The sequence below is a fragment of the Haliaeetus albicilla genome, chromosome 16 (genome assembly GCF_947461875.1).
Source record: "Haliaeetus albicilla chromosome 16, bHalAlb1.1, whole genome shotgun sequence".
Classification (NCBI taxonomy): domain Eukaryota; kingdom Metazoa; phylum Chordata; class Aves; order Accipitriformes; family Accipitridae; genus Haliaeetus; species Haliaeetus albicilla.
Window position 1 is genome coordinate 22,875,180 of NC_091498.1, and position 23,512 is coordinate 22,898,691.

Sequence of the window (23,512 nt, forward strand, 5' to 3'; positions counted from 1 at the left end):
GAACTTAACACTCGCTGCTTTACAGGGCAGACGGCGGCAAAGCGGGACTGGACCAGACCTCCGGCCTCGCCGTCTTCCGTCGCTCAGCATGAAGGCAGTGAGAACTGAGGCAGGGAGAAGGACGACAGCCGGTGCGTGTCCGCCCAGGGCGACCCGATTTTGCGGCCGTTTCTGTCCCGTTTCGCTGTCCGCGGCGCCCTCCCCCGCCGGGGCGCAGGCCCTGCTGTCCCACGCGGTCCCGCGGTCCTTCCCCTCGGCGAGACCCGCCCGCGGGACGCGTGAAACGCTGATAAACCGCCCGGTGTTCCTAACCAGGCCGTAGCTTTGCGAAACGGACGCCTCAAACGGCAGGCGGAGCCCCGCGGCGGGACGGGGCGGGCTGCCGGGGCCGCCGGTCGGGCCGTGCTTCTTCGCTGGGCGGCTGCCGCCATGGAGGCGCTTGCGGTGAGGGGGCCGGGAGCGAGGCGGCCCGGGGCGGGGGGTGGGCGGCGGGGGCGGGCTTGTTCCCCCTGACCGCCTGCCCTTCTCCTCGCAGGTTGCCCCTGTGGCGGTCGCCGTGGTCGTGGTAGCTGTATCTGCCGTGCTGCTGCTGCTGCTGCTCAGAGGGACGGGGCGGAGGGCGAGCGGCCCCGTCACTTTGCGGGACCCCCTCGCTAAATACTCGCTGCGGCTGGTGGACAAGGAGGTGACCCGGCGGCCTGGCGCGCCTCGACCCCTTCCCTCGACCCGGCTCTGCGGCCGGGCCTGCCGGGCCCTTGGCTGCACGTCGGCCGGGGCGGGCGGCGTCTGAGGGGCGGTTGGGCCGTGGGTTGGGGTGGGGGAGTCTGAGGGGCGGCTGGGCCGTTGGCGGGGGGAGTCTGAGGGGCGGCTGGGCCGTTGGCGGGGGCAGTCTGAGGGGCGGCTGGGCCGTTGGCTGGGGGCGTCTGAGGGGCGGCTGGGCCGTTGGCGGGGGGATTCTGAGGGGCGGTTGCTCATGGGCTGCCCCAGGCTTCGGGGCCCGAGAAGTGCGCGGAGCCCTCAAGGGGCGGCTGTGAGTCCCGCAGCCAGGCTGCAGTGTTTCCCTGGGGTAGCGCAGGAGTCTTAAAAGCAGCTATGCCTACACTATGGTGTTACAATTGTCTCAAGAGGAGGGGAGGCTCGATTCTTTGTGTAAGTCCTAGTTTAGAGCCGTGTTTCTCCCTTGATTGCTGTCCGGTGTGCCTCAGTGAGAAGTAATCCTAGCAGCCTGTGCTTCTGCACGTCCTGTCTTGCCTGATCTTTGGCCACTAATTATGAAATGTGCTCACTGCCCTTGGGCAATAGAGGGTTTCCAGGTTTTCTTTATGTAAAGGTGCTGTAGGGATTGCGCAGACAGGCAAGAGTCACTCCTTGTGGAATTAAAGAGGAAAAGACTGCTTCCAAAACTTCTGATCTATTTAAACTTTATTTTCCCAAGCCATTTCTGCGTCCCTTCCTAGCATTTGGCTTGCATGCTAACAAAAAACAGGCTTACTAAAGCACATCATGTTGAGTAGAGTTTGAAATTCAAAGCAGTGGTGATGTTGACCTCATTCTGATTTTGTTTGCTTGGTTTTTTAGGAAATCAGTCATGATACTAAGAAATTCCGATTTGGGCTACCTTCACCGGCTCATATATTAGGATTACCTGTAGGTGAGTACTGAAAACACTTCATTACATATATTTCTGGTTTTAGGATTTATAACTGTACTCATAGTTCTTGGACTTCTGACTGTTTGGGAATTTAAGACTTAGCAAAAGAAGGAGTAAAAAGCTGCATCTGAATGCTGCTGTGTCAAAGAGAAACGTCAGATTTCCCAAAGGGTTGTATTTCTCGTCTTTTGTGTGTGCTTTGTTCTGCTTGTGTTAAATTGTGTGGTGTAGATTAGAACAAGCACTTGAACCGAGTCTGATGGAATTCATCACCAGTCGGGATATAAGCAACAATGGTATCTGTCAAAGCTTTTTCATATTTCTTGTTTGCATTCTACTTCCATCTGGTGCCCTCAGTTTATTGTCAGCTGCTCTCATGCTTTTGACAAACACAGTTGCACTTGTAAATGAGAGAGAACAACTCTTCTGCTGGGAAGCTTGTAACTATTCTGTGCATGCACTTACCTTTGATTTACATACATAACGCATACGACTTTCTCTTGCTTTCTGTAGCATGATGTTCATTTCAGACTAGGGTTTGATGTTTGATGTTCATTTCAGGCACGGTCTTCTGATCTGCAGATGTGGCAGATGTAGCCCTGTTTGTTCTGTACTGTGTTTCACTGTTTCACTTGCTGTATGGCAAGTGTCAGGGTCTTTCCCATTCCATGCTGTGACCATGTCCTTCTTGCATGTGCCTGTCAAGCACAGCAGTCTTTCTCTAAATTCTCTTCTGGCTTGTATGGGAAAGTATAATTGAACTGTCCATATTAACTAGACAAAGGAGAAACGAATTGAGATGTGCCCTGCAATACTTGTGTTTATCCAGAATTTATTCTTAAGAATTTAGGAGTTGGATCGTGAAACTCTATGGGCCAGATTACTTCCTGGGAGATTCCTGCCTTCTGCTTTTTACCAGGATCACTTTGCTAAAAAAAAAAAAAAAAAAAAGTGTTTTCTGCCAGCACTGTTCCTGCTTTTGGTTTTTCCATACAACTCTCTAGGTTAGTACTGTCTGGCTGAGGAGACTACTCTTGGCAAGGAGTTTTCAGTTCTTTTAATCAGCAGAAACAGGTGCCTTTTAGAGTCTGCCTCTTGGAGCATTAGGTTGGGCAAAGAGGTCTCTGTGGACACCAGTGTCCAATGCTGTGGAAGCCGCAGCGTTACAGAGGCAGGAGTTATGGAGAAGGAATATGGCCCGAGGCTTTGTTCTTGATGTCTTGGTGCAGAATCTCTGGGAAGTTTGCTCTGAGAGATTGCTGCTATTAAACCATAATACTTACTTACTTTGCCTGTGTGAACTGGTGTGTCCTTACTTCCACTTCATTAATGAATATGAGAACAGCAGAGCCCAAAATACAGAGAGCGCTTGAGAATGAGCAACAAACTTTCTGTATCACTATTTTACTATAAATTTCCTACTTTACTTGTATCTTATCCTTGGTTCTGTAACGTACCAGCTCTCTACAGTTACCCTGTGCTCCAGAAACTCTTGCTGAAAAAAGAAAAGAGACTAGATGTTTTATACAGCATTTACAAGGTAAAGATTTTTCTTTATCATTGCTTGTGTTTAATGGGTTACAATACCTGCTTTTCTCTCTTGTCTTGTCCTTCAGGGATGAAAAAATAAATAATCAGATTGTAATTCTTTCTCCTTAGGCCAACATGTTTATCTTTCTGCAAAAATTGATGGTAATCTGGTGATTCGAGCCTATACCCCAGTTTCCAGTGACGAGACAAAAGGTTATGTTGATTTAATTATTAAGGTAAATTTTGGTTTCCTTTAATATAGATAAATTGCTAACTGGAAGGAAGGAAAGTACTTCATTTTAGTGAAATACAGAATTTATTTTGATTGATCTTCTTTCAAATAGGATGACTGCATGGCAAGCAACTCATTTCACATTATCCTTGAATAGTAAGTTGTGTCCTGTGTATCTGTTGTATGTCACTGAGAGATAGCAGAGGTAGAGTAGATGGAGAAGGGAATCACTTCCTTGGCAGTACTGCAGGACCTTCCCTAGTATCTTTTATTTGGCAACACACAAATAGCGATCGCTCTGCCTCAAGATGCTTGTGCTGCTACTAATACTGCTCAGAGCTGTAAGTAGAAAACAAGTCAATAAGAACTGCTATTTTTGGTGACACTACAGAGATTGCAGTTACACGTCTGTAAGCATCGGAAGTTGTTGCTGATGTGTTTATTGATTAAGAAAATGGGATAAAGAAACAAGGGAAATCCTTTAAGCTAGGGAATCTAGGATGATTTGATCCCAGGACTTCTGGATTTTCTAATCCTTTTCTACAGTAGAGTTTGTCCTTAGGCAAAAATCTCGGCTTTTTTCATGTGCTCTGTTCTTCATGTTGCAAGTATGGTGAATGGTTATTAACTACTTAATGCTTATTATGTGCTTTGAAAGGTGAAGAAGCTATCATGTGGCTGGAGTCTCTGGGAGAGTCTTAAAAAGAAAAGATGCAGCAATGCTATTTTCAGAAGGAGCGACTACAAAAATGGGGTGACATAAGGTTCTTGCTGGAGCGATAGTGAAATGAGGGCACCAGTATGTAATCTGCCTGCCACTTATTCCTATTAGCCTGGCTGTTTGCAGAGAGCATAGGAACGTGCATGACAGAGCACTTTACTTTGGCTGCTTCCTGTTGCAAGGTGCAACAGATAACTGAGAGCAAAGAACTGTTGCAATTTCTTTCTCAGATGCTAAATTTCAGACCTGCAATATTGTGTTCTATGGTTAGTGATATTGTCTGTAGGAAAGCTAGTGGTTGGTATCATACAAATGACTGTTTTTACAGGTCTACCACAAAAATGTGAATCCCAAGTTTCCAGAAGGTGGGAAGATGTCCCAGTACCTAGATGACATGAAGATTGGAGATATTATTGATTTCAGAGGGCCAAATGGGCTCCTTGTCTATAAGGGGTCAGGTACTGTGACATGAAGGTGGGAGAGCAAAAGGGAGGAACTAGTATTGGTTATTTTCAGAGGTGTTTTATAAAACTTGACAACTTTGTAAGAGTATCTTTTTTTAAAAAGTGGGAAAGAGAAAAATCCACCTTTCCTAGTCTTGACCAAGAGCCTGTCAGAGCTGCTGTGATGAGAAAGAGTACTTTGTGTTTACTTCCTGTGAGGAATAGCTGGTTATTGTCTCACTCCTGGGACTGTATAATTAAATCAGAAAAAAATCACTATTGCATTGTTTTACTGAGAAGGCTGTACTGGAAATAGTACCTCAGCTATAAATATGGAGGGAGATGTTCCAGATACTTCTTAAACAAGGGAGGTTGTGGCCTGAAATGCACTCTGAGAATCTCAGTGTTGTTACTGAATAACCCACTGACTGAGAGCCAGCTCCATTTTGTGATTAAATCAGGTCTGAGTTGACAAGGAGGAAATAAGTTCACAGAAGTAATCCTCTTTCAAGATGCAAGTGAAAGATTTTGCACTGATCTTGACTGAGAGGGACTGTTACTTCAGGGGAATAAGTCATCAGTGCTTCTCTGGATCATGACCTTTTATGATGAGTAATATACTGATGAATCTGTTATATCTCAGAGGAAACGAACGATGCATGTTTTACAAATGTTTGGCTGCTATAAAAAGTAGTAGCTAAGAAAGCTTGTTATTAGTTACAGATCTCTTAAGATAGGAGTATGTCAAGTGCTTGTCATATAGAATACTTTTCATGAGCTTTTCATTTGGCTTGGTCCTTGGAGATTAATTCAATTATGAACCGTCTGGTTTTGTGACAGTTTGGAAGCAATGGTATACCCAGGTGTAGAGCAGAGATTGGCAAGGTCTTCTCACCACAGGAGACTAGAATGCTGTCACCTAGCTGACTGCAAGTGCCATGGGGATTTCATTAACTGGAAATGAATTACAATAATAAAGTACTTGATAAAAGTATGCAAGGCTCCAACATTCCTGATTTCTAATCTTTGCCAGGGTTCTTGCTTGATGCTGGTTTAATTACAACTCCATTGAATGTGGATGCACACAAATGGCTAGATCCATGGTGCAAGTAAGGATGATGAAGATGGCCTAAGAAACCTGTTTTTCTGTAGTAGGGACTGTGATTAGCGTTAGCTACCACTAACATTCACAGCTGCCGAGATGTGTTCTAGGCAGCGATGTGGGAATTCTTGAGTTTATAATAAATGATGTTGGGCAGCAGGGAAGGAGTAAATCAGTTGTTCAAAGCTAGGATTGGAGTTTACAGAGACAAAGAGGTTTCTACTCTTTGCGCTCAATGCTGTGCTGAGTCCATTTAGCATTTCCAGAAGATCTGTCCTAATTAATTGGTAGGCTATAGTAATTTATTCCCATGGAATTTGTATCCATGTTTGTTTGGGGGTTAACATACCCACAGGTTTTGACTATTTCTTCTAGGTACCTTTCTTATCAAGCCCCATAAGAAGTCTGAAGCAGAGAAGAAGTTTGCAAAGCATCTTGGGATGATAGCTGGAGGAACAGGTAAAACTATTCTCATCATATGGAATATCTAGAGAATGAAGATGTCTTTATGGATGCACGTGGGGAGTATCAAACACTGTACTTTAGTAGCAGAGCACTTAAATCTGTATTTCTTTTCATGAGTGTTTGGCAACACTGAGGCTTTCCAGTGGCTTGAGCTCAGTCCTGGGAGCTAGCTGCTTCAGAGTTTTAGTCTTGATTTACCATGTGACCTCAGAGAAGTCACTTCATCTCTCTGAGCTTCAGTCCCAATGACGAAAAATATTTTAGGAGAATGTGTTGAGTGTAAAATTACTGTATGTGATAGAGAATGCTGAAGGGGAAAGCCCCAGATACATGTATTGTGGTTTTGTTTTTGTTCTGAAATGATTTGTAATAATAGAAACCCCCAACCTCTGCATTTGGCATGGATTAAGAATTTAGAAGTATGCAGCCCTGTGCAAACTAAGCTCCCACTGAAGACTGAAGGAAGGCAGCATTAATATTGAAACTGCAGCTGCGGGAAGAAATGCCCATTTTTTAACCACTTTTTTTTTTTAACAGGAATAACTCCTATGTTGCAGCTGATTCGTCGTATCACAAATGATCCTAAGGACTCCACAAAATGTTACCTTCTTTTTGCTAATCAGGCGAGTATGCTGACTCGTCTGTTTGTCCTTCTTTAATGGCCTATTTTTTTTTGCTGGCCTCTGAGCTTTTTAAACTGACGGGACATTGACCCCTAGAGAAAACACTGCTCTGCATGTTTCATACTCCTCTGGTTTCTTTGGGTTTGTATTTTCACCCAACCATTTATGAGAAAATATTATCTGAGATAGCACATTTAAAAATGACCAGTATAGGGAAGAGCAAGAAATGGTTATTATGTAAGCTCTTAATATATTGTCTTGGGTTAAAATGATTTAAGAAGGAGAAATGGAATAAAAAAATTATCCATAACTTTATAATTTTAATTATCCATAATTTTATAAATACTTGTGTGGTGCTGTCATAGTTCCCATGATCTTCTTTTATCTGTTTTGAAGATGGCTCCTCATGGTTTCGCTTGTACTCCCTAATTCCTACATTAGGGAATAAATAGTGTGAACAGATCCTGATCCCTCTACTCATTTTGCTCCTTCACTGATTTCAAGGAAACAGTATTTTGTTCCTTTAATCTGTTTCTACAGTTACCTTCACCATGCTGGTACAGGGCCATATTTGCCAGGGTCAGAGACAAACCCAGCTCATTGTGTTTTTAGCCTGGATTAAAACGTTGTTCAAATTGCCATCTTTAAGTCAGCATTTAGGTGACTATTAAGTCTCATATTTTGTTGTTCTCAGTCTGTATTTACAGAAGCCTATCATGATAATAGCTATCATGTAAGGGGGGAAAAAAAATTTTCTTGGTTTGAATGAGTTACCATTGCATTTGTCTTGTTGAATGCCAGATGAGCTTACATTAGAGACCATCTTGAGATGGTTTGGATCTAAACAGGGGTCTCATTTTGCAGACAGAAAAAGATATATTACTGAGAGCTGAGCTAGAAGACATTGCTAAGAGGCATCCTGATCAGTTCACGCTTTGGTATACACTGGACAGACCTCCACAAGGTAGGCTGCTGGTACACGCTGGAAATGCCTTTGCTCATCGCTGTAGAACAGTCACGAGTTTTGCTCTTGTTCAAGGGGTCATTACTATAATATCAGGTTATCTTGTCTTAACACTTTTAAACAACAGACACCCCCCCAACCCCTCAGAAACAAGCCTTACCACAATACCTGTTTTGAAAAGTGATCCAAACCAGGTGGGCCTTAAAGTGTGAACTAATAATTAATTCCTGTTGGGTCAGACATGTTGCTTTTGATGTATTTCAGGATGTGCCAGTTTTGGGGACTTTACAGCAAAATTACAGCTGTTCTGGGCTATTTCCTGAATGAGGTTATGTTAGCATTTTGTTGGCATTAAATTTCTTAATACTTGTAAATAGTACATGCACATCTTTGTTTTGCAGCAGCTCTAGATTAGATTCTGGTAAAACAGAGCTGCCATGTGTATAGATTAAGGCATTAACTGTAGGCTGGCGTTGCACTGAATTAGAAATGGAGGGAGAGTTTGAACTCTACTGGAATCTCCTTTGAAACTTGGGTATTCATGTTTGCTGATGTTGTAAGTGATCTGAGCTTTTATTTAACAGACGTAAGAGCCAAACTGAGTCAGATCAAAGTTCTGTACATGTCAGCAATAGCCATGAGTAGGTGGCCAGAGAAGAGTAATCAGCAGGCCTTGATACTCTTCCAGTCTTTAATATTTCTCAATTCTGAGCCAAATGTGTCTCTACAGATACAGTAACCCTCAGTGGACTACTTCTGTAAGAAGAACTTAAGTGTGTCTCCTTTGGAGCGTGTGTGAGCTTTTGGCAGTCTATTAGTGGTTCCATAGCATTAGCACTTTTGTGTGAAGAATTACTTCCTCTGGTTTGCATTTGCCTCTTAATTCTTGTGTCGGAAGAGAGTGTGAATAGGTGCCTACCAACTGTCTTCATGTTACTAATTTTACAGACATCTATCATCAATCAATCACCCCTGCTGCCCCACCTCTTCTATACTGAAGATTGCTGGTCTCCCCGACACTGCTCACCCTTGTTCTCTCAACCTTTTCCAGCTCTGCCCTCTCCCTTTTTGAGCTGAGCAGATCAGAACTGAACGGCAGTAGTCAAGATGCAGGCAAACTGTATTTTTACTTTGACGTTGTGTTCCTTTTTTCTTTCCTGATACTTCTTAAGATTTCATATGCGTTTTGACTGCTGCTGTTTTTATAACCCCAACATCTCGCTCCTGATAAATGAGCTTAAAGCACATATTTTTGTGTGAAGGCAGGATTATTCTTCCTATTTATTTGGCTCACTAAATGACAGATGCATTCAATAATACTGCTTGAAATCATTTAGCATTTCTTTCCTCTTTTTAAAATTTTTTTTCTCTTATCACTTAACTACACAGTAGAACTTTTGTCATCATCAAACTTTGTTACCTTACCACTCGATCTCTTTTCCATGTTTTTTTTCAATGTGTTGGATGACACATGTCTCAATACTTCTCCCTGCACAACTGCCCCTGGGTGACCTCTCTTCACTGGAAGAGCTGATATCTTCCTGTTTATTCCTATCTGCTGTCTAATTTCTTTTAAGTCTATAATTTATTCACAGTCTTTCATGTCTTATCAACCAGATCCTTCTTACCCACATGCTTGTTGTCCCTGTTGAAGGGGACCACTAGGTTTGAGCTCAGTGAGAGAATTAACCCTCTCTTGGCTTGCAGTGATGGTGGCATAGCTTTGCTCATTCTTCAGCTTCTTTGTGAGTACAACATATGCAGTTTAAAAAGTCTTCCAACTGTACAGAGATTCAAATTAATAGTTTAATGTCTTTGTTTCAGATTGGAAGTACAGTTCTGGCTTTGTCACTGCAGACATGATTAAAACCCACCTCCCTTCCCCTGGCAGCGAGACACTCATTCTCATGTGTGGACCACCACCTATGATTCAATTAGCGTGTCAGCCCAACCTGGACAAACTTGGCTATCCCAAGAGCAGTACATTTTCTTATTAACGTGGATGTCATCTCATATCTTATCATAAGGACTGTGTATTTTCCTACAGGAACAACTGGTATGTAACTAACTGCGCAGTATTTCTTTGTTTTGGTTTTTTGGTGTGTGTGTTTTTTAACCACCTAATGTAATTTCTGTGGTTCATACCTTCATAATTAGCTTTGCATGTTCAACTAAGAAGTTGAGAGATCATCTTGAATTGTGTGGAAGTAACTTAGTCTAACCTCTTAGGTTAGTATGAAATGTTAATTCTGAGAAAAAAAAGGTGTAATCAGAGAGATAAGACAGAGATAAAACCACTTGTTTGTTAACATGGGTGTGGAATGTGAGAGATGGCTATAAAACTGGACTAGGATTATTTGACTGTGCTTTACAGGTAATTCATTTAGTGAATCCTGGGGAAGGAGAGTACAAAGAATAGTTTTGGTTTTTTTTTTTTTTTTAAAATGCTGTTTTACAGCCCTTTACTAGGAACTAAGAAAGAAGTCACAGTATGCTATTGAAAAAGTGAACAGAATTTGGGTAACATGCAAATTGCTTATTATTGTAATAGAAATTCTCATTAGTATGAAATTTATTCAGGAGGATTACATCACTTCATGCTGTCTTCTAACAGCCTTAGCTAAACAATCACTGCCAACTATATGTGGAAGTTCTGGGCTGCATATACAGACTTAACTATCCTGTGGTGTTACATCATTTGAATGTCATTCTCTTAAGTGTAGTGCTTGCTCTTTTGGCAGTTTTAGAAATTTCCTTTGCTTATGAGAAAACACGGCTTCTTACTTCCTATTGTAAGCTATGCTGAGTCAGTCTTATACTCGGCTAATGCCTCATCTTAGTGTTTTTACCACATAGCATTTAATTCTTAGCCTTCAGTGCCTGGAGTACTGTGTAAGGAATTAGTTTATACTACATTTGTTTTAGGGTCTGACAAATCCGTGAGCCAGAAGACTTGTTTGTTCAGATGCTAATGAATATGTTTACTAAATATTTTCATTCATCTAAAGCAGAACAAAAGGAATCTACTAGTTAAAATTTGACATAGGGGTTTTGTACTTATTCAGTTACATTTGTAGCAATAATGCTACAAAGACAGACACAGGGATTCAGACTGTGATTCTGTCCCCTGATGAGAGATCAACCACGTGTAATTACGTTAGAATCATTCCACAGTCAGCAAAAGATGGAGGAACATTCAGAATTTATTCATAACAGTCAAAAAATAAGCATTTATGCCAGTGTTATGCTAATTAGGATTTCTTACTCTATATATATATTAAAAAAACAATAATTTTGTAGGTTGACTATTCACAGCCAAGTTAGCACAACGACACACTGAGTTACAAATACATCATCAAAAGAAATCTGAAAATCTGGAATATCACAGTGATATTAAAGCTGCTCCTGTTGGAGCAGCTTATCCTATTTGTGGTACTGTAATCAGTCTGCTGGCTAATTAACCTGACAAAGTATTTCAGATGCCCATAGTACATAATCTGGTCACTAGTGTTGATTGCATTGCCAGATTGGAGATGTACTTGACTAGTACATTTATCACCTTTTATTAAGCATTTTTAGTTTGCTGATGTGTAGACTGATTTCTCATTCCTTTGGATTTTCCATTATCATTTCATTGTTCAGTGACTGAAAAAAAAATTGTCTCGGCTTTACAGTTTTGGACAATAAAATCATGTATTTAGCTTCCAAGATCTGACCATACAGTGCAGGGTCGGTCATGAGAGGCTCATGGAGTCAGGACTAGAATAGGTCACCTTTAAAAAGTGCCACTGATAGCTCTTGAAGAGCCCTTGCTGCATACTCGGGACAGTACCAAAGATTTCCCCTTTATTTGGGAGCGTTGTGGCTGGGAGTGACCTGCCCTCAGGCTATATTAATATGTAAACCAACACCCTGCAGCCAGCAAGGAGAGAGTAATGCAAACCATCCATATACATATGAAGTCTTTTCTTTACAATTGAGCATTTCTCTTTTCTGATGTTTCCCTATTTACTAAGGTATCTATCATCTTGTTAATACCTTATTAATTCATGAGAGGCACGTGTCAACAGATGCCACAAGTAATTGCTGCTGTAAAGGAGACAAATTCACCCTCGAACAGCCCCTCAAGTAGGTAGTGAGAGGCCATATTTACCTCTGTTACAGTGCTGCAGGCCTGCCTAGCTCAGTAGAATAGCAACAGATCTATTTATTATGATACTTGCCTGATGCTCCTTTGTCACATTTTATACATCATAGAGCAGTATTTAGCAACAGGAGACAAGAATTAAAGCATTCTATGAAAATCTGTCTGTAGCTGAAATGAAAAGAGAACTGAAATTGAACAGCAATATTGTTTACAACATCACTGGTTCTCATGCAAATGTTACAGAAGTGTTTCTACTGTAAGCTCCAGTTCCCACAGCTGTTTGCAGCCGTATGTTTAATTAGGTGTAACTATGGAAAGAAAATAGGCTTCTTACCATCCCTGTCTTCCTGAGAGCCAGTACTATGTTTCAGACCAACCAGGTATGGGGCTCAGAAAACTTTGTCTGAACCATTTTCATTATTCAGAAGGCTTATGAGCATGCTGATGCTTGCACATGTGTGCCAGTGCTAGCCATTTTAGACAAAATGTCAATGTACAGGAAGAGCCCGTTCAATAGTTCTAGTTAAAGAATTGTCATTAAAAACCAAACAATGGATCATGCTGGAAATTCTGTTGCCCTTACCCTACGAGCACAGCAAATGCCATTCTTAAAGTTACATTTTACATTAGTTAAATGTTGTGATTTCTCCTTGATAGCAAAATCTTAGTGCACATGTAAATATCACATGATAAGAAAAAATCACTTCAAATGAAGCACCAGTTTTTGAGTCCATCAGTTTTCCTGGTAGTCTCAAAGTTACATTTCCTCTTGTAGTAGTTCAGCAACTTTTTGAGTTGGGTAAGGATTTGTGAACGTGCCATCTTGTCATCCTCCTGATAAAAGCAGGGGCTTGATGGATAGTATGATGTTCCATTCTTCCCATTCTACACTGCATGCACTTGGATAAAAAGAGGGCAGGATATGCTAATGAAAGGGGCGAGAGATTAAAATCGTTTCATGGGAAACAGTCTCTGGCAAGGCTGCAGTAGTAGTTAGTGAGCCATTACTGCTGCACTCACCAGCATCCATCTGAGTTTCTAGGTGGCTCTGCTTAGTCCACATGGTACAATAAGAGTATTAATGATTCCTGCATTACAAGTTGATTATAAAAATAGAAAATTACAAAAGATCTTTTATATAACAGTATGTAAACATACCATGTAAAAGACGACTGAATAAAAGGGTAAAACGTTGCGCTAGTCTTGGCTTTCCCGACTCTGGATATGAGTACCATTTCTCTCTCAACACCTATTTCACGTTACATAATATGGAAAATAGGGCAGAGGAGTGTTACCTGTAATGCGTTGCTACATTGACAATATTAAATGCTATGTGGTAAGTCTCATTGGCAGAAAAGAGGTAAAGCTTTTCTGCACCACAGCATCAGCATCAAGCTTCTCCTGGCCACCCCTCTGGACAGGCATGAGGTATTATTAGTGTTCTTGGTTATGTTGAAACATCATCTCCAGTCTTCAAAGGTAGGTGTTAAAAATCTGCTGTCATTCAGCATTTCATCTTGGCTTAACATTGTCTGAAAAAACAAGATGTGAACAAGTAAGCATGTTCAGTTAGGGGCCTATAGTTAAAGAAATCCAACTGTAATAAGACCAGATTCACAACAGAGGGGTTTAGAGCCACAGAAAATTAAAAGAAATTTCTTGAATGCAGCTTTAAATAAACTATTATTTACTTGAGGAAATTCTCTACAGAGATTTTGTGTGTGGCATATGACTCAATTCTTCATTATACCTTTCAGTTGACTTTTTTTTTTTAAATTAGCTGCTATGGAGTCAGGAATTAATAGTAAACTTTTTTTGTGGGGGCTTTTTTTTTGTTTTGTTTTCCATGGCGTTTTAGCTCATGTAAATTTTCAAGTCTGTGCCTCTGCTAGACTTTGCTGTGATTGAGGCATTTAATGGTTACTTACAAAATCTTTGAAGAATTGTTTTCATTTAAGGGGATGAACAACTGTCATTGGGTCAAAGATAGCCGAGTTCATGAAAACTTAAGATCGGTCTAAATGAAACTTAATTTCTAGTGCAATTTAAAAGCAGGGTTTTTTTCGACTGTGAATGTGCAACCAGGCTATAAAGAGGTATTTAACAAGAATAGGGACCCACTTACTCTTAACTACCGCCAGCAATGACCAACTTTCACTGAATTCTAGCAGAATACAGTTGTGACTTTTAAAACAAGAGTGAAATCAGTACATACCGTAAGATGGCTTATGCCTTGAGAAAGAGCCCCTATTTGCATTACTGTTCCTTCTGAATGTTCCATCTGTAAAAGTATTCAGGAACTAGTTCAAATCAGACAGTATGTGCAATTTTATTCATTCTACATGCATCTTTGGGAGGTATCGGTGCCTGGACAAATGAAGCTGTGATAAGTTTAAAAGCTCTGATTTCTGCACATTAACAAAAATGCCTCCATGCTATAAGGTATATGAAAACACATTGAAAGATAAGAGGAGTGAATCCTGATTAAGAAAGATTGATTACATGAAACTTGAGCTGTAATTCACACAAAAAAAGAAAAAGCTTAACTGATATTATCAATGAAGAGTAAAATTTTCTAGATGGTGTAACACTTACCATACTTCTTTCACAGGCAAAAAGTAAGAGTCCTTCATAAATACAGTCCTACCTATTCTTATATAAAAAGGTTATCAGTTCTAGGGCACTGTGATTTCACTGCATGCTCAGAAGTCATGCTTAATTGAAAGAGCATGCTCCTAGAGAAAAATCCAGTATTTTTGTAATGCTTGACCAACTGCATAGTGTGAGCTCTGGGCTCACAGTTAATGCCTTCACTTGCGACACTTAACTGTGCAAGTGGGACACCCGTACTGAATTACAGTCAGGATTTAGTATTGTCCCTGCTTAGGAACAGTACTTAATTTTACTAAGGTGTACATTGAAAAAGACAATGGTTAGATAATGAACACAGATGGGATGTTAGATGCAGTAAACCATGCAGATGAAAAAAATTGTTTTCACAGTTAGTCTTTTCAATTTTGTGACCATTCCCTTATCAGGCTTAAACTGTTTTTATGTCGCTTAAGGTCACTGGAGATATGGACAGTTTACCCCAGCTGCCTCTGTCTGGCTCTTGTGTGTTGCCAAAGTTCACACAAGCCACCAGAAGCTCCATTTTTCAGGGTTTACATCCCTTTACACAACAACAAAGTTGAATAAAATTTGATGGTTTTTAGTCTTCATCATTTGTCTGTGTGATGTCTAGACATCAGTTTCATTCACAAGTTCACTACTACATATCAAAAGTGTATTATTTAAGTATTGGTTTTATTAATGATCTTGTTCATTACTGATGCATTGTTTTCACATATACTGTCTAAGCGTAACTACTCCCCACTGTACATAATGAAAGAAAAATTCAGTTGGATTCTTTGATTCATGTCTGTTAAAAATATACAATCCAGTTGTACTTTAATATATAAGATAGCTTTGTACAAATTAGTCCAAATAAATTTATTACATTAAAAACCACCCATAAAGATAATGAAAAAAAAGTTGTGTGCCTTATTGAGATTATGAAAGCTAGAAGTACAAAAGTCTTGTTTTTACTGCAACCACCGCCTTAATTTGTCAAAATACATTGATCTTCATAGTGTAAAGGTGTTACATTCCTGAAAAAGGGCTTGAAGATGGTTGACTTTATTATGATGTTGATTAAAAAAATTAACCTGACATTCTTAGTATAGAACTCTTTCCAGTGTCCATAGCCAATACCTTCTCAGTAAGTTCATGCGGATGTAGCAGATACTTTGTTATATGCTAACATTTGGTTATTTGCAAGCTTTGGAATGCATGGAGAGGATGAGATGAGAATGGCATCAGTCTGTCTGTCCCACCTGATCCAGTTCCCTATCAGTGAATGGACTAAGTCCTTTGTATCCACTGTAGCTTTTCTGAGTACCATTTGTAGCAGCTGGGTTTGTATCCATAGGACAAATGTAGTCTGTTGATTCATCAAATTTCTTTTTTCTTAAGTTTCCAAAATGTGAAAATCCAAGTTTCTTTGGCTAAAATAAAAAGACAACACAACAAGTTTTGAATAAGGAAAATAAGGTTGTCCTTTAAACATTCAAACTCCTCTCCTTTTTGATTTACTGCTATATCCTAGTCCTTCAAGTACGTAGATTCTGAACTAAATAAATTTCATTGTTTTCAAATTGGGAGCTGCAGTTGATGTTAATTACATTTAGATAGTGTTTCTTCTAAGAAAAGACAGAAGGGATTGCATGCTTATTTCAGAATTTGATTTAAACAGATACAAATTAAATGCTTTGGTATCTAGAATTAAGGAAAATGTAACACTCCTCCTAGAACTGACCTCTCGCTGCCCCTGTTTGTCCCTTATTTTCTTTATAAGACAGGGGAGAGGAAACCTGAAATTCTGAAATATCTCGTTTTTGAAAGCAGTGCATACCCGAACTTTGGCAGTGGTGGTCAGAGGTGTGTATGCTGTTGACTCTGTTATTTCTCTTTTTTCTTGTTGTGCCTCTGGTCCAATTAATACATTAAAATTGGTTGTTAGGTGGCGTCGCAGTAGGGTCTTTTGAGGTGGAATATTCAGCAGCATTGCCAGCGTGTCACCATTGAAGCGAGGTTCGAGAATCTATTAAAAATGGCAGAATATTTATTTTTTATATGGTTAAATATTTGCAATAGTAAACCATTACAGGGCTTATCAGAGGAATTTCTCATTCTTACTAAGCTATCTATCTACATTAGACCTTTTATAACTCACGATACAATACTCACTAGGGTTTGAATGGGAAATACATGAAAGTAGGCCCTAAGAAATGCAGAGCATGATCAGTCAAATACACGTTTATATTTATCATCAAACCTTCTATTTGGATTGAACAAGTTTGTTTTCAGAATTTTCTGCTCTACTCAGAGTGTAAACTTAAATCTTAGCACAATTTTTTCTGTTTCATTTTTTGCAAAAATTCTACAGCACTAGAATCATGGAATTTCAGAACTCTGACTTCAAAGCTGCAAATAGTTCAGAATGGTTTGAATTTAAAATAATGTCATTCCTGATTGCTGCAAGTTCAGGACAGTTACTTACTGTGGCTCAGAATTCTATTAAAACCACTCAAAGAAACACTCGATGCCTTATCAATAAGTAACTTTCCCACAGTACAGTTTGTTTTTAATTTTTTTTATGTACTGCTATTAAACATCTATGCACAGCTCAGCTTTGATCATAAAAAATGTTTTAGCAGTTCCTTTTTTTATTTTAGTTTTCCTTTGTAAAATTAAGATGCATGGATCACATAAAGAGGCTCTTTAGAAGGCTTGATCATGCTGTCATTGCAGGTGTGTTTGTTTCCTCCTGCTTGACAAACACCAGATAAAAGATGTTTCATACTACAGTGTGTCAATTTTTAGTAGATATGTAGTGAAATGTTAAAACAACTTCTTACAATCAGGCCACCATGCACTCCGCTTCCTCGAAGGTTTGGTGCGTATTCTGCCAGATCGACCGATCTGAGCCATTCCATCACTCTGTGATTGGACCACTGAACTACTTCAGAAGGTGAAACGTTATTCTGTTAAAGTAACCAGAAAAGATGATGACACTATAGCCTCCATTGTCACTGCATGTTCACAATATGTATCCTCAGTTCAGATAAAAACATCATTCTTCCTCAAAGAGAAGTATTCTAAGGTATTGTTTCTGTTCAAGGCCTCTTTCAGCCATCTTCTGACAAGATGGCAGGCATAGTCTAGTACGGATGAAACCCCATATATTGCATCAAGTAGTATAACAGTAGAGATTACGGATGCTAGGTGTAAAAAAGGGAGCATTCTGAGAACAGTATTATTGTAAGTCTTTAATACTAAGGAATAAACTATGCGGACCAGGTAAGGCAAAAACCTTACAGTATTTGAGGGTTAAAAATTAGGACAGGCAAAGAAAACATTCCAAATGATTCTCTCGGAAGTTAACTTTAAACTAAGCAGAAAATTTCTGAAGAGAAGTGCATGAGATTCAACTAATAAGTGGCTTAAGCACTTAAGGACTGAGTAGATTTTTATTATCAGTAAGTACATGTTACATTCCAGAGCTGGAAAGCAGCATAACTAACTACTACTTTAGATGCAATTACCTAGTAGCAGTGATTCTATGGCATCATTGTACACTGCTAACTTTTTATCCCCTTTGGCTGGAATCAGGTAATAAGTGCTTGTTTAAATTAATTTATTAAAACATTCTTTTACCTCCTCAACTGGTCTCCTGCGTAGACAGTGGGGGTTAAAACTGTTGACATGCAGCACATGTATGGCGCATTTAATACTCAGATGATGCAGCTGACTGGTGACTTTCAGAAAGAGAAGGTCATTCTGTAAAGGAGAGCGCCTTTTAGTGGCATAGAATACATACCAAAACAGGTACCTTCCCCAAGAAGAAAGATTTTAAGCTTGCTATGTAGTTTTATATAAACCACAGTAGCTGTGGTTTAGGTAAAAGAAAAGTTTATATTTTAAAGAGGTTTTTTTTTAGGGTGGGGGTTTTTGTTGGGTATTTTTGTTTGTTTTTGTTTTTGAGACATTGCACCATAGCAAGACCTGGCTAAAAAACAAAGGAGAGCTTGTAGCCTATTAAGTAAAACCCAGGGTAACGGCTAGTTTTAAAATACTTGGGCTGCTTCTGATCTAGCTGGGATCACTGCAGCCAGCAACACACACCTAACCATTGGACAGTAGGGACCACACTCCTATAAACAAAGGCTCCTTAAGCAGCGTAGACAAAGCTGTACTTCTGATAACAGCTAAATGAGGCTTTTCTTTTTCATAGCACAGTTAACAAAACCAAATACTTAATTATCTAAACCTGGGCAGGGAAACTGGAAGAAAACACAGTGGCTATGTGTAGTGCATGGTTTGCTGCTAATGTGGTCAGAGCTGTGCAAATTACTGGATTGGCTGCTTATCTTTAGTTTCCTGAATATCGTTGCTAACTTGGTGTGGAGAACAATACACTCCAGAAGCTGCATGTAAAATAGGTCATTTTACCTTTAATTGTGGTGTGCTACATGATACTGAAAGAAAGACTTTGCAGAAGTAAGCTATAACATATCCTATGACTTATGTGCCTTAGGAATAGTAATCATGTGCGAGACAACACAAGTTACTATTGGCGCTATTTCTGTCTTGCAAAAAATACTTGAACTGCTCACATTCAAAGGAAAATTGTAAAATTCTGTGCTCATTCTGAAGTTAAATTTGGTTAAACTGAGGAAAAAGAATTTTAGCTTACCACAGTTAAGTACTGCAACATTCTCCCATCAACTCTGGATTCATGAAACTGGTCTTTGTACTGAGGTAAACCGATATCATCAAGCCATCCTGCAGATACAAGAACAACGGTGTACCAAATCCAGATCAGTGAGAATGAAGCCTTCTCCCCTTCTTGTCTGGTCTGGCTCCTGAAGCGTTCAGGTAGCTCATCCTACCTGTTCACCTTTCAAAAGGACAGCCTCTTACCAGAAGCCTAAAAGCAATTCCCACCAAACAGCTTTGTCCACAATATCCCTGTGATGTCAAGAACACCGTAAAAATCCTCATACTACTATGTTGAAACTTGGTGCTCTTAAAAAGACGTTTGCGAACTGCTTAAACAAACGTGTCAGGCAGCCCATCCATAGCGGTGGGGCAAATTCCTTTCCAAACAATTCCATGACAGTTCAAACACTTACGTGTCACCCAGATATGATCGAGTTGTGCAGACTTCTCATCTTGTTTTGCATTTATTGATTTAATGGCCAAAACTAATTTCTTCCTGTGCAGCGGGTGCTTTATTCCCATTTCCTGCAAAAATAACCATTAACAAATAGTTTGCCTTGCCTCTGGCTCTTTTAATCTCATTAGGTGTTTATTTCAGAAAGGTAGAACTGCCAACTGTTTGAAGGGGTCTGGTTGTACAGAATCAACATGTTTGGTTGCTTGAGAGAAACAGTTACAGATTATTACCTTTTCCATGTCCTGAGGTGTCGCAGTTAACAGTGTATGGCCTGAAGTCACCCACTGCCGTGCAAAAATGACATACTGACCGAGACCAAAGTCCTCAAGCCAGTTACAAACTCTTTCAGTGCTCCACTGAGCAAACGGAGCATTGTAGTCACTGAAAAGTACAAGAAATGTTTGAAAAGTCTTAAAGGAAGGAATTATGGTTATTGTCAGAAAGCTCATCATGTGCCAGAGGCAGTACTACAGCGTATGTATTAGCTTTGTTCTGTGCTTTGTTCTGTGCAATAATAAAAGCTAACAGCCATTCTCACAGTATGTGCTGTGGTACTAGTGTCCTGTTAATTTGGCTGCCCAGCGTCAACTTGTGAACAGTTGGGGGGGGGGGGGGGGGGGCTGCGAATAAGAATTTCCCATTTTCTATTTGAAAAGAGGAAAAAGGGAATCGCTGAATCCTCATCACTTTGCAGATGTTCCCATGGGAGATGATAAGTTTTCTAGTTCTTTAACAAGGTGAAATTTTTGACACTCTGACAAACAGCTAGTGCTGCAACCTGCAGTTGAAGGAGTGCAGACAGGGGAGCTTCTCAGGATATTTTCTAGCAGAGAAATTCTTTCCAGTTGTTGTGGAATTCCACATGTAATGAAGTATGTTGGGAAAAGCATATTTCACAAGAAGAGGGTTTGGCTGTTTAGCACACTTAACAATACCGCATAATATGCTGTGCAAGGTAAAGAAGGAACCATTACCTTTTCTGGCCTTTGGTTTCCTTTGATCTGGATAACCGAGGTCCAGCTGTTGCACGGAGACCACCTCTTCGAAACTCTGCCAAACCCAGATCGTCTGCAGGGAAGTTACCTGACTGAGTTCTTCTTATTCTTTCAAGACAAGAGTGCCACGATAATACTATTAGCTTGCAACAGAGAACATTAGTTTCGTATGGAAACTATAGTGACAACTAGAAGCTGTATTAATCCTCCTGTAAACCACAAACATCTAATTCAGGTAGTAGCTGAAGAAGTTCCAGGCCAACGCTGTCTAGACCTAACTCTGAGGAAAGAAAAAAAAGCTCTGCAGAGCAGTCATAACCCTCCAGTCCAGTTCATAATGCACACTGGAGGCCAGACTTGTGAATGTCTGCTGTCCTGAAGCAGGTAAAGTGAACACAGTAAAACTCAGTCCCTCTGCTTTCTGTTTCTCCTGTTTTCTCTCATTTTTTTACCTGATGCCTTCTGTAATGAACAACTTACTATCATTTAATTTTTCATAGCTAATGAAACTGTTGGCATTCTAAATTACTAGCATTAAGATGACAGCAGTCTTATTTTTTTCCCAACAGCATGACTCTGGGAACACCACCATCCATTTTTCTATACCCATGTGTACAGAGACACCCCCATACAATCACAGAGCTGCTTTCTCTTCTTTTCCTGATTTTACTTTATTCTTGCTGTAGATATTGTAGCTTTTACTGAGAACTAGATTCATTCTCAGCTGAAATGCTTTGACAGGGCACAAAAAAAAACCAAAACCACCAAACCAAACCACCTTACCTTCCCCAGATTTTCTTGATCCCTTTTGGACTCTTTCTGTTTTCTGGAGACAATGGAGACTGTGGACCTGAATCCGTTCCCGAAGAAAGAGGTGAAAGGTCATCTGAGACTACTGCACCATCCACATTCTCTGTTTCTCCTGCATTAAGAACAGTAATATAGCCACATTTTATGCTAATTATTAACAAAGTTATTATCTGGAAGACTAACTTTTCAATGCAGAACATAATAAAAAAAGTAAAAATATCTATAAAATTGTTCTTGTATTAAAAAAACATGCTCAGAAGGTAAAAAAAAAGTAGCCATACATTTGATACAAAAAAAGAAAATAATAAAACATTGGGTAAAATAGTATTGTTATTTTAGTTTAAGGTCTTCAAACTGAAGCAGATTCTTCAGACTCTTGCCTTGAGTATTCTTAATACCATAACTGCTCCATCAAAATCAGTGGGAATTTTTCTGTTGACTTCAGTGAAAACAGAATGAAACCAGGAATAAGTATCTTAAAAAGAAATCTCATCCGAATGCCATACAGTAAAAGCTGTTACTTCACTTCAGTACTGCACTTAAGGAATTCAATCTGGATGACCCACTTGGTATTAATATTTCATAGAGAAATGGAGGGAAAAAGGAAAGGAAAAAAGTAAGCAGCAAAATTCATGTTAAAGTTGCATCTTGTTTGGATACAGTACCTAGCACTGGTGCACTGACACTCCTGATGCGATCTTCAGTCATCCCAAGAAGCAGAAAGCCAGATGAAGAAGCAAAGAAGATATAAAACACCAGCAAAATAAAGTTACAGAAGAGCAAAGTAGTAAGCTAAGCATTAAAAGCAGAAACAAAAAGAAAAGCAGCAGTTATGGTTGATATGAAAGTGAATACGCATTGGTGTGCACAAGCCCCAGGAATTCTGTACAGGTCATCTTAATTAGATAGGGATGATCATTTATCTGATTTGTTTGTTTGTTTTTAAACTATTCTTAGACAGTTCTAACACATTAAGCATATACTGCAGAGCTCTACAAAGCCTGCAGAGTATCTGAAATGAAGCAATGTCTAAGATTATGTCAAATTCCTCTGAAATGTAGAATTGGAGGTGTAATGAGTTTATTGCACATGCAAGAAACAAACCAACCTGCATTAAAAAAAATAAATCTGTTAATTCAGTGTATGTAAGGAGTCATTGCTTGTTTCTAGAAAAAGAACATTTTTCTTTACAAGATCACCCATCCTTGGATAATCCTGCAGTTAAAGACATAATGGCATGGCTCATGCATTACCTACAGTGTTGCAATCACAGAAAAACTCTTTTAAAAAAACTAAACCACCCACAGCCTATTGAAATCTTGAAACTACAGTACCCTAGCAGCTTTTAGGACCATGAGGCCTTAAAATAAATAAAAACCCACTGTGCTGGTTTGGGCTGGGATAGAATTAATTTTCTTCACAGTAGCTGGTATGGGGCTATGTTTTGGGTTTGTGCTGAAAACAGTCTTGATAACACAGGGATGTTTTCTTTATTGCTCTTACACAGAGCCGAGGCCTTTTCTGCCTCTCACCCCACCCCACCAGCGAGGAGGCTGGGGGGGCACAGGGAGTTGGGAGGGGACACAGCTGGGACAGCTGACCCCGACTGACCAAGGGATATTCCAGACCATAGGACGTCATGCCCAAAATATAAAGCTGGGGGAAGAGGGACAGGGGGACCGTTTGGAGTGATGGCGTTTGTCTTCCCAAGTCCCCGTTAGGCGTGATGGAGCCCTGCTGTCCTGGAGATGGCTGAACACCGGCCTGCACATGGGAAGTGGGGAATGAATTCCTTGTTTTGCTTTGCTTGTGTGCGCAGCTTTTGCTTTCCCTATTAAACTGTCTTTATCTCAGCCCACGAGTTTTCTCACTTTTACCCTTCTGAATGCCCTATCCCACTGCAGGGCAGTGAGCAAGCGGCTGTGTGGGGCTTAGTTGCTGGCTGGGGTTAAACCATGACACCCCCCAAACAAAAAACCCCACTATAACTTTTCAAGTGTAGGAACACTTCAAAACGGCAAGGGATACTCTTGTGCCTGAGCTCTCAAG

The 23,512-nt window shown here is 40.1% G+C and overlaps 2 protein-coding genes across 22 annotated transcripts in view; one reads left to right on the plus strand and one right to left on the minus strand.

Moving 5' to 3' along the window:
• Positions 1-351: 351 nt before the first annotated feature.
• The window catches only part of CYB5R2 (cytochrome b5 reductase 2), a 31,389-nt gene continuing 8,228 nt past the window's right edge, over positions 352-23,512 (plus strand). For 3 of the 5 annotated variants that reach the window (XR_011328169.1, XR_011328168.1, XR_011328170.1), the window contains exons 1-9: positions 352-444; positions 536-685; positions 1,579-1,651; positions 3,311-3,417; positions 4,463-4,592; positions 6,055-6,138; positions 6,682-6,771; positions 7,636-7,731; positions 9,556-9,787. Coding sequence is in view for 1 of the 5 variants with exons in the window: in XM_069803951.1 (XP_069660052.1) it covers positions 430-444; positions 536-685; positions 1,579-1,651; positions 3,311-3,417; positions 4,463-4,592; positions 6,055-6,138; positions 6,682-6,771; positions 7,636-7,731; positions 9,556-9,728 (918 nt within the window). In the remaining 4 variants the exon portion in view is untranslated. Of the gene's footprint in view, positions 445-535; positions 686-1,578; positions 1,652-3,310; positions 3,418-4,462; positions 4,593-6,054; positions 6,139-6,681; positions 6,772-7,635; positions 7,732-9,555; positions 15,590-16,274; positions 16,451-23,512 lie in introns of those variants that run through there. The other 2 variants (XR_011328171.1, XM_069803951.1) reach the window with 2 other exon arrangements.
• Positions 10,917-23,512, minus strand: part of PPFIBP2 (PPFIA binding protein 2) — a 114,167-nt gene continuing 101,571 nt past the window's right edge. For 16 of the 17 annotated variants that reach the window (XM_069803935.1, XM_069803932.1, XM_069803939.1 and 13 more), the window contains 12 exons: positions 22,129-22,161; positions 21,437-21,575; positions 20,633-20,761; positions 19,889-20,039; positions 19,615-19,726; positions 19,176-19,264; positions 18,137-18,259; positions 17,338-17,463; positions 16,332-16,520; positions 15,754-15,924; positions 14,094-14,159; positions 10,917-13,410 (listed from right to left, as the gene is read on the minus strand). In XM_069803935.1, coding sequence (XP_069660036.1) covers positions 13,339-13,410; positions 14,094-14,159; positions 15,754-15,924; positions 16,332-16,520; positions 17,338-17,463; positions 18,137-18,259; positions 19,176-19,264; positions 19,615-19,726; positions 19,889-20,039; positions 20,633-20,761; positions 21,437-21,575; positions 22,129-22,161 — 1,400 coding nt within the window. In that variant the 3' untranslated portion in view covers positions 10,917-13,338. The remainder of the gene's footprint in view (positions 13,411-14,093; positions 14,160-15,753; positions 15,925-16,331; positions 16,521-17,337; positions 17,464-18,136; positions 18,260-19,175; positions 19,265-19,614; positions 19,727-19,888; positions 20,040-20,632; positions 20,762-21,436; positions 21,576-22,128; positions 22,162-23,512) is intronic. The other variant, XM_069803934.1, reaches the window with a different exon arrangement.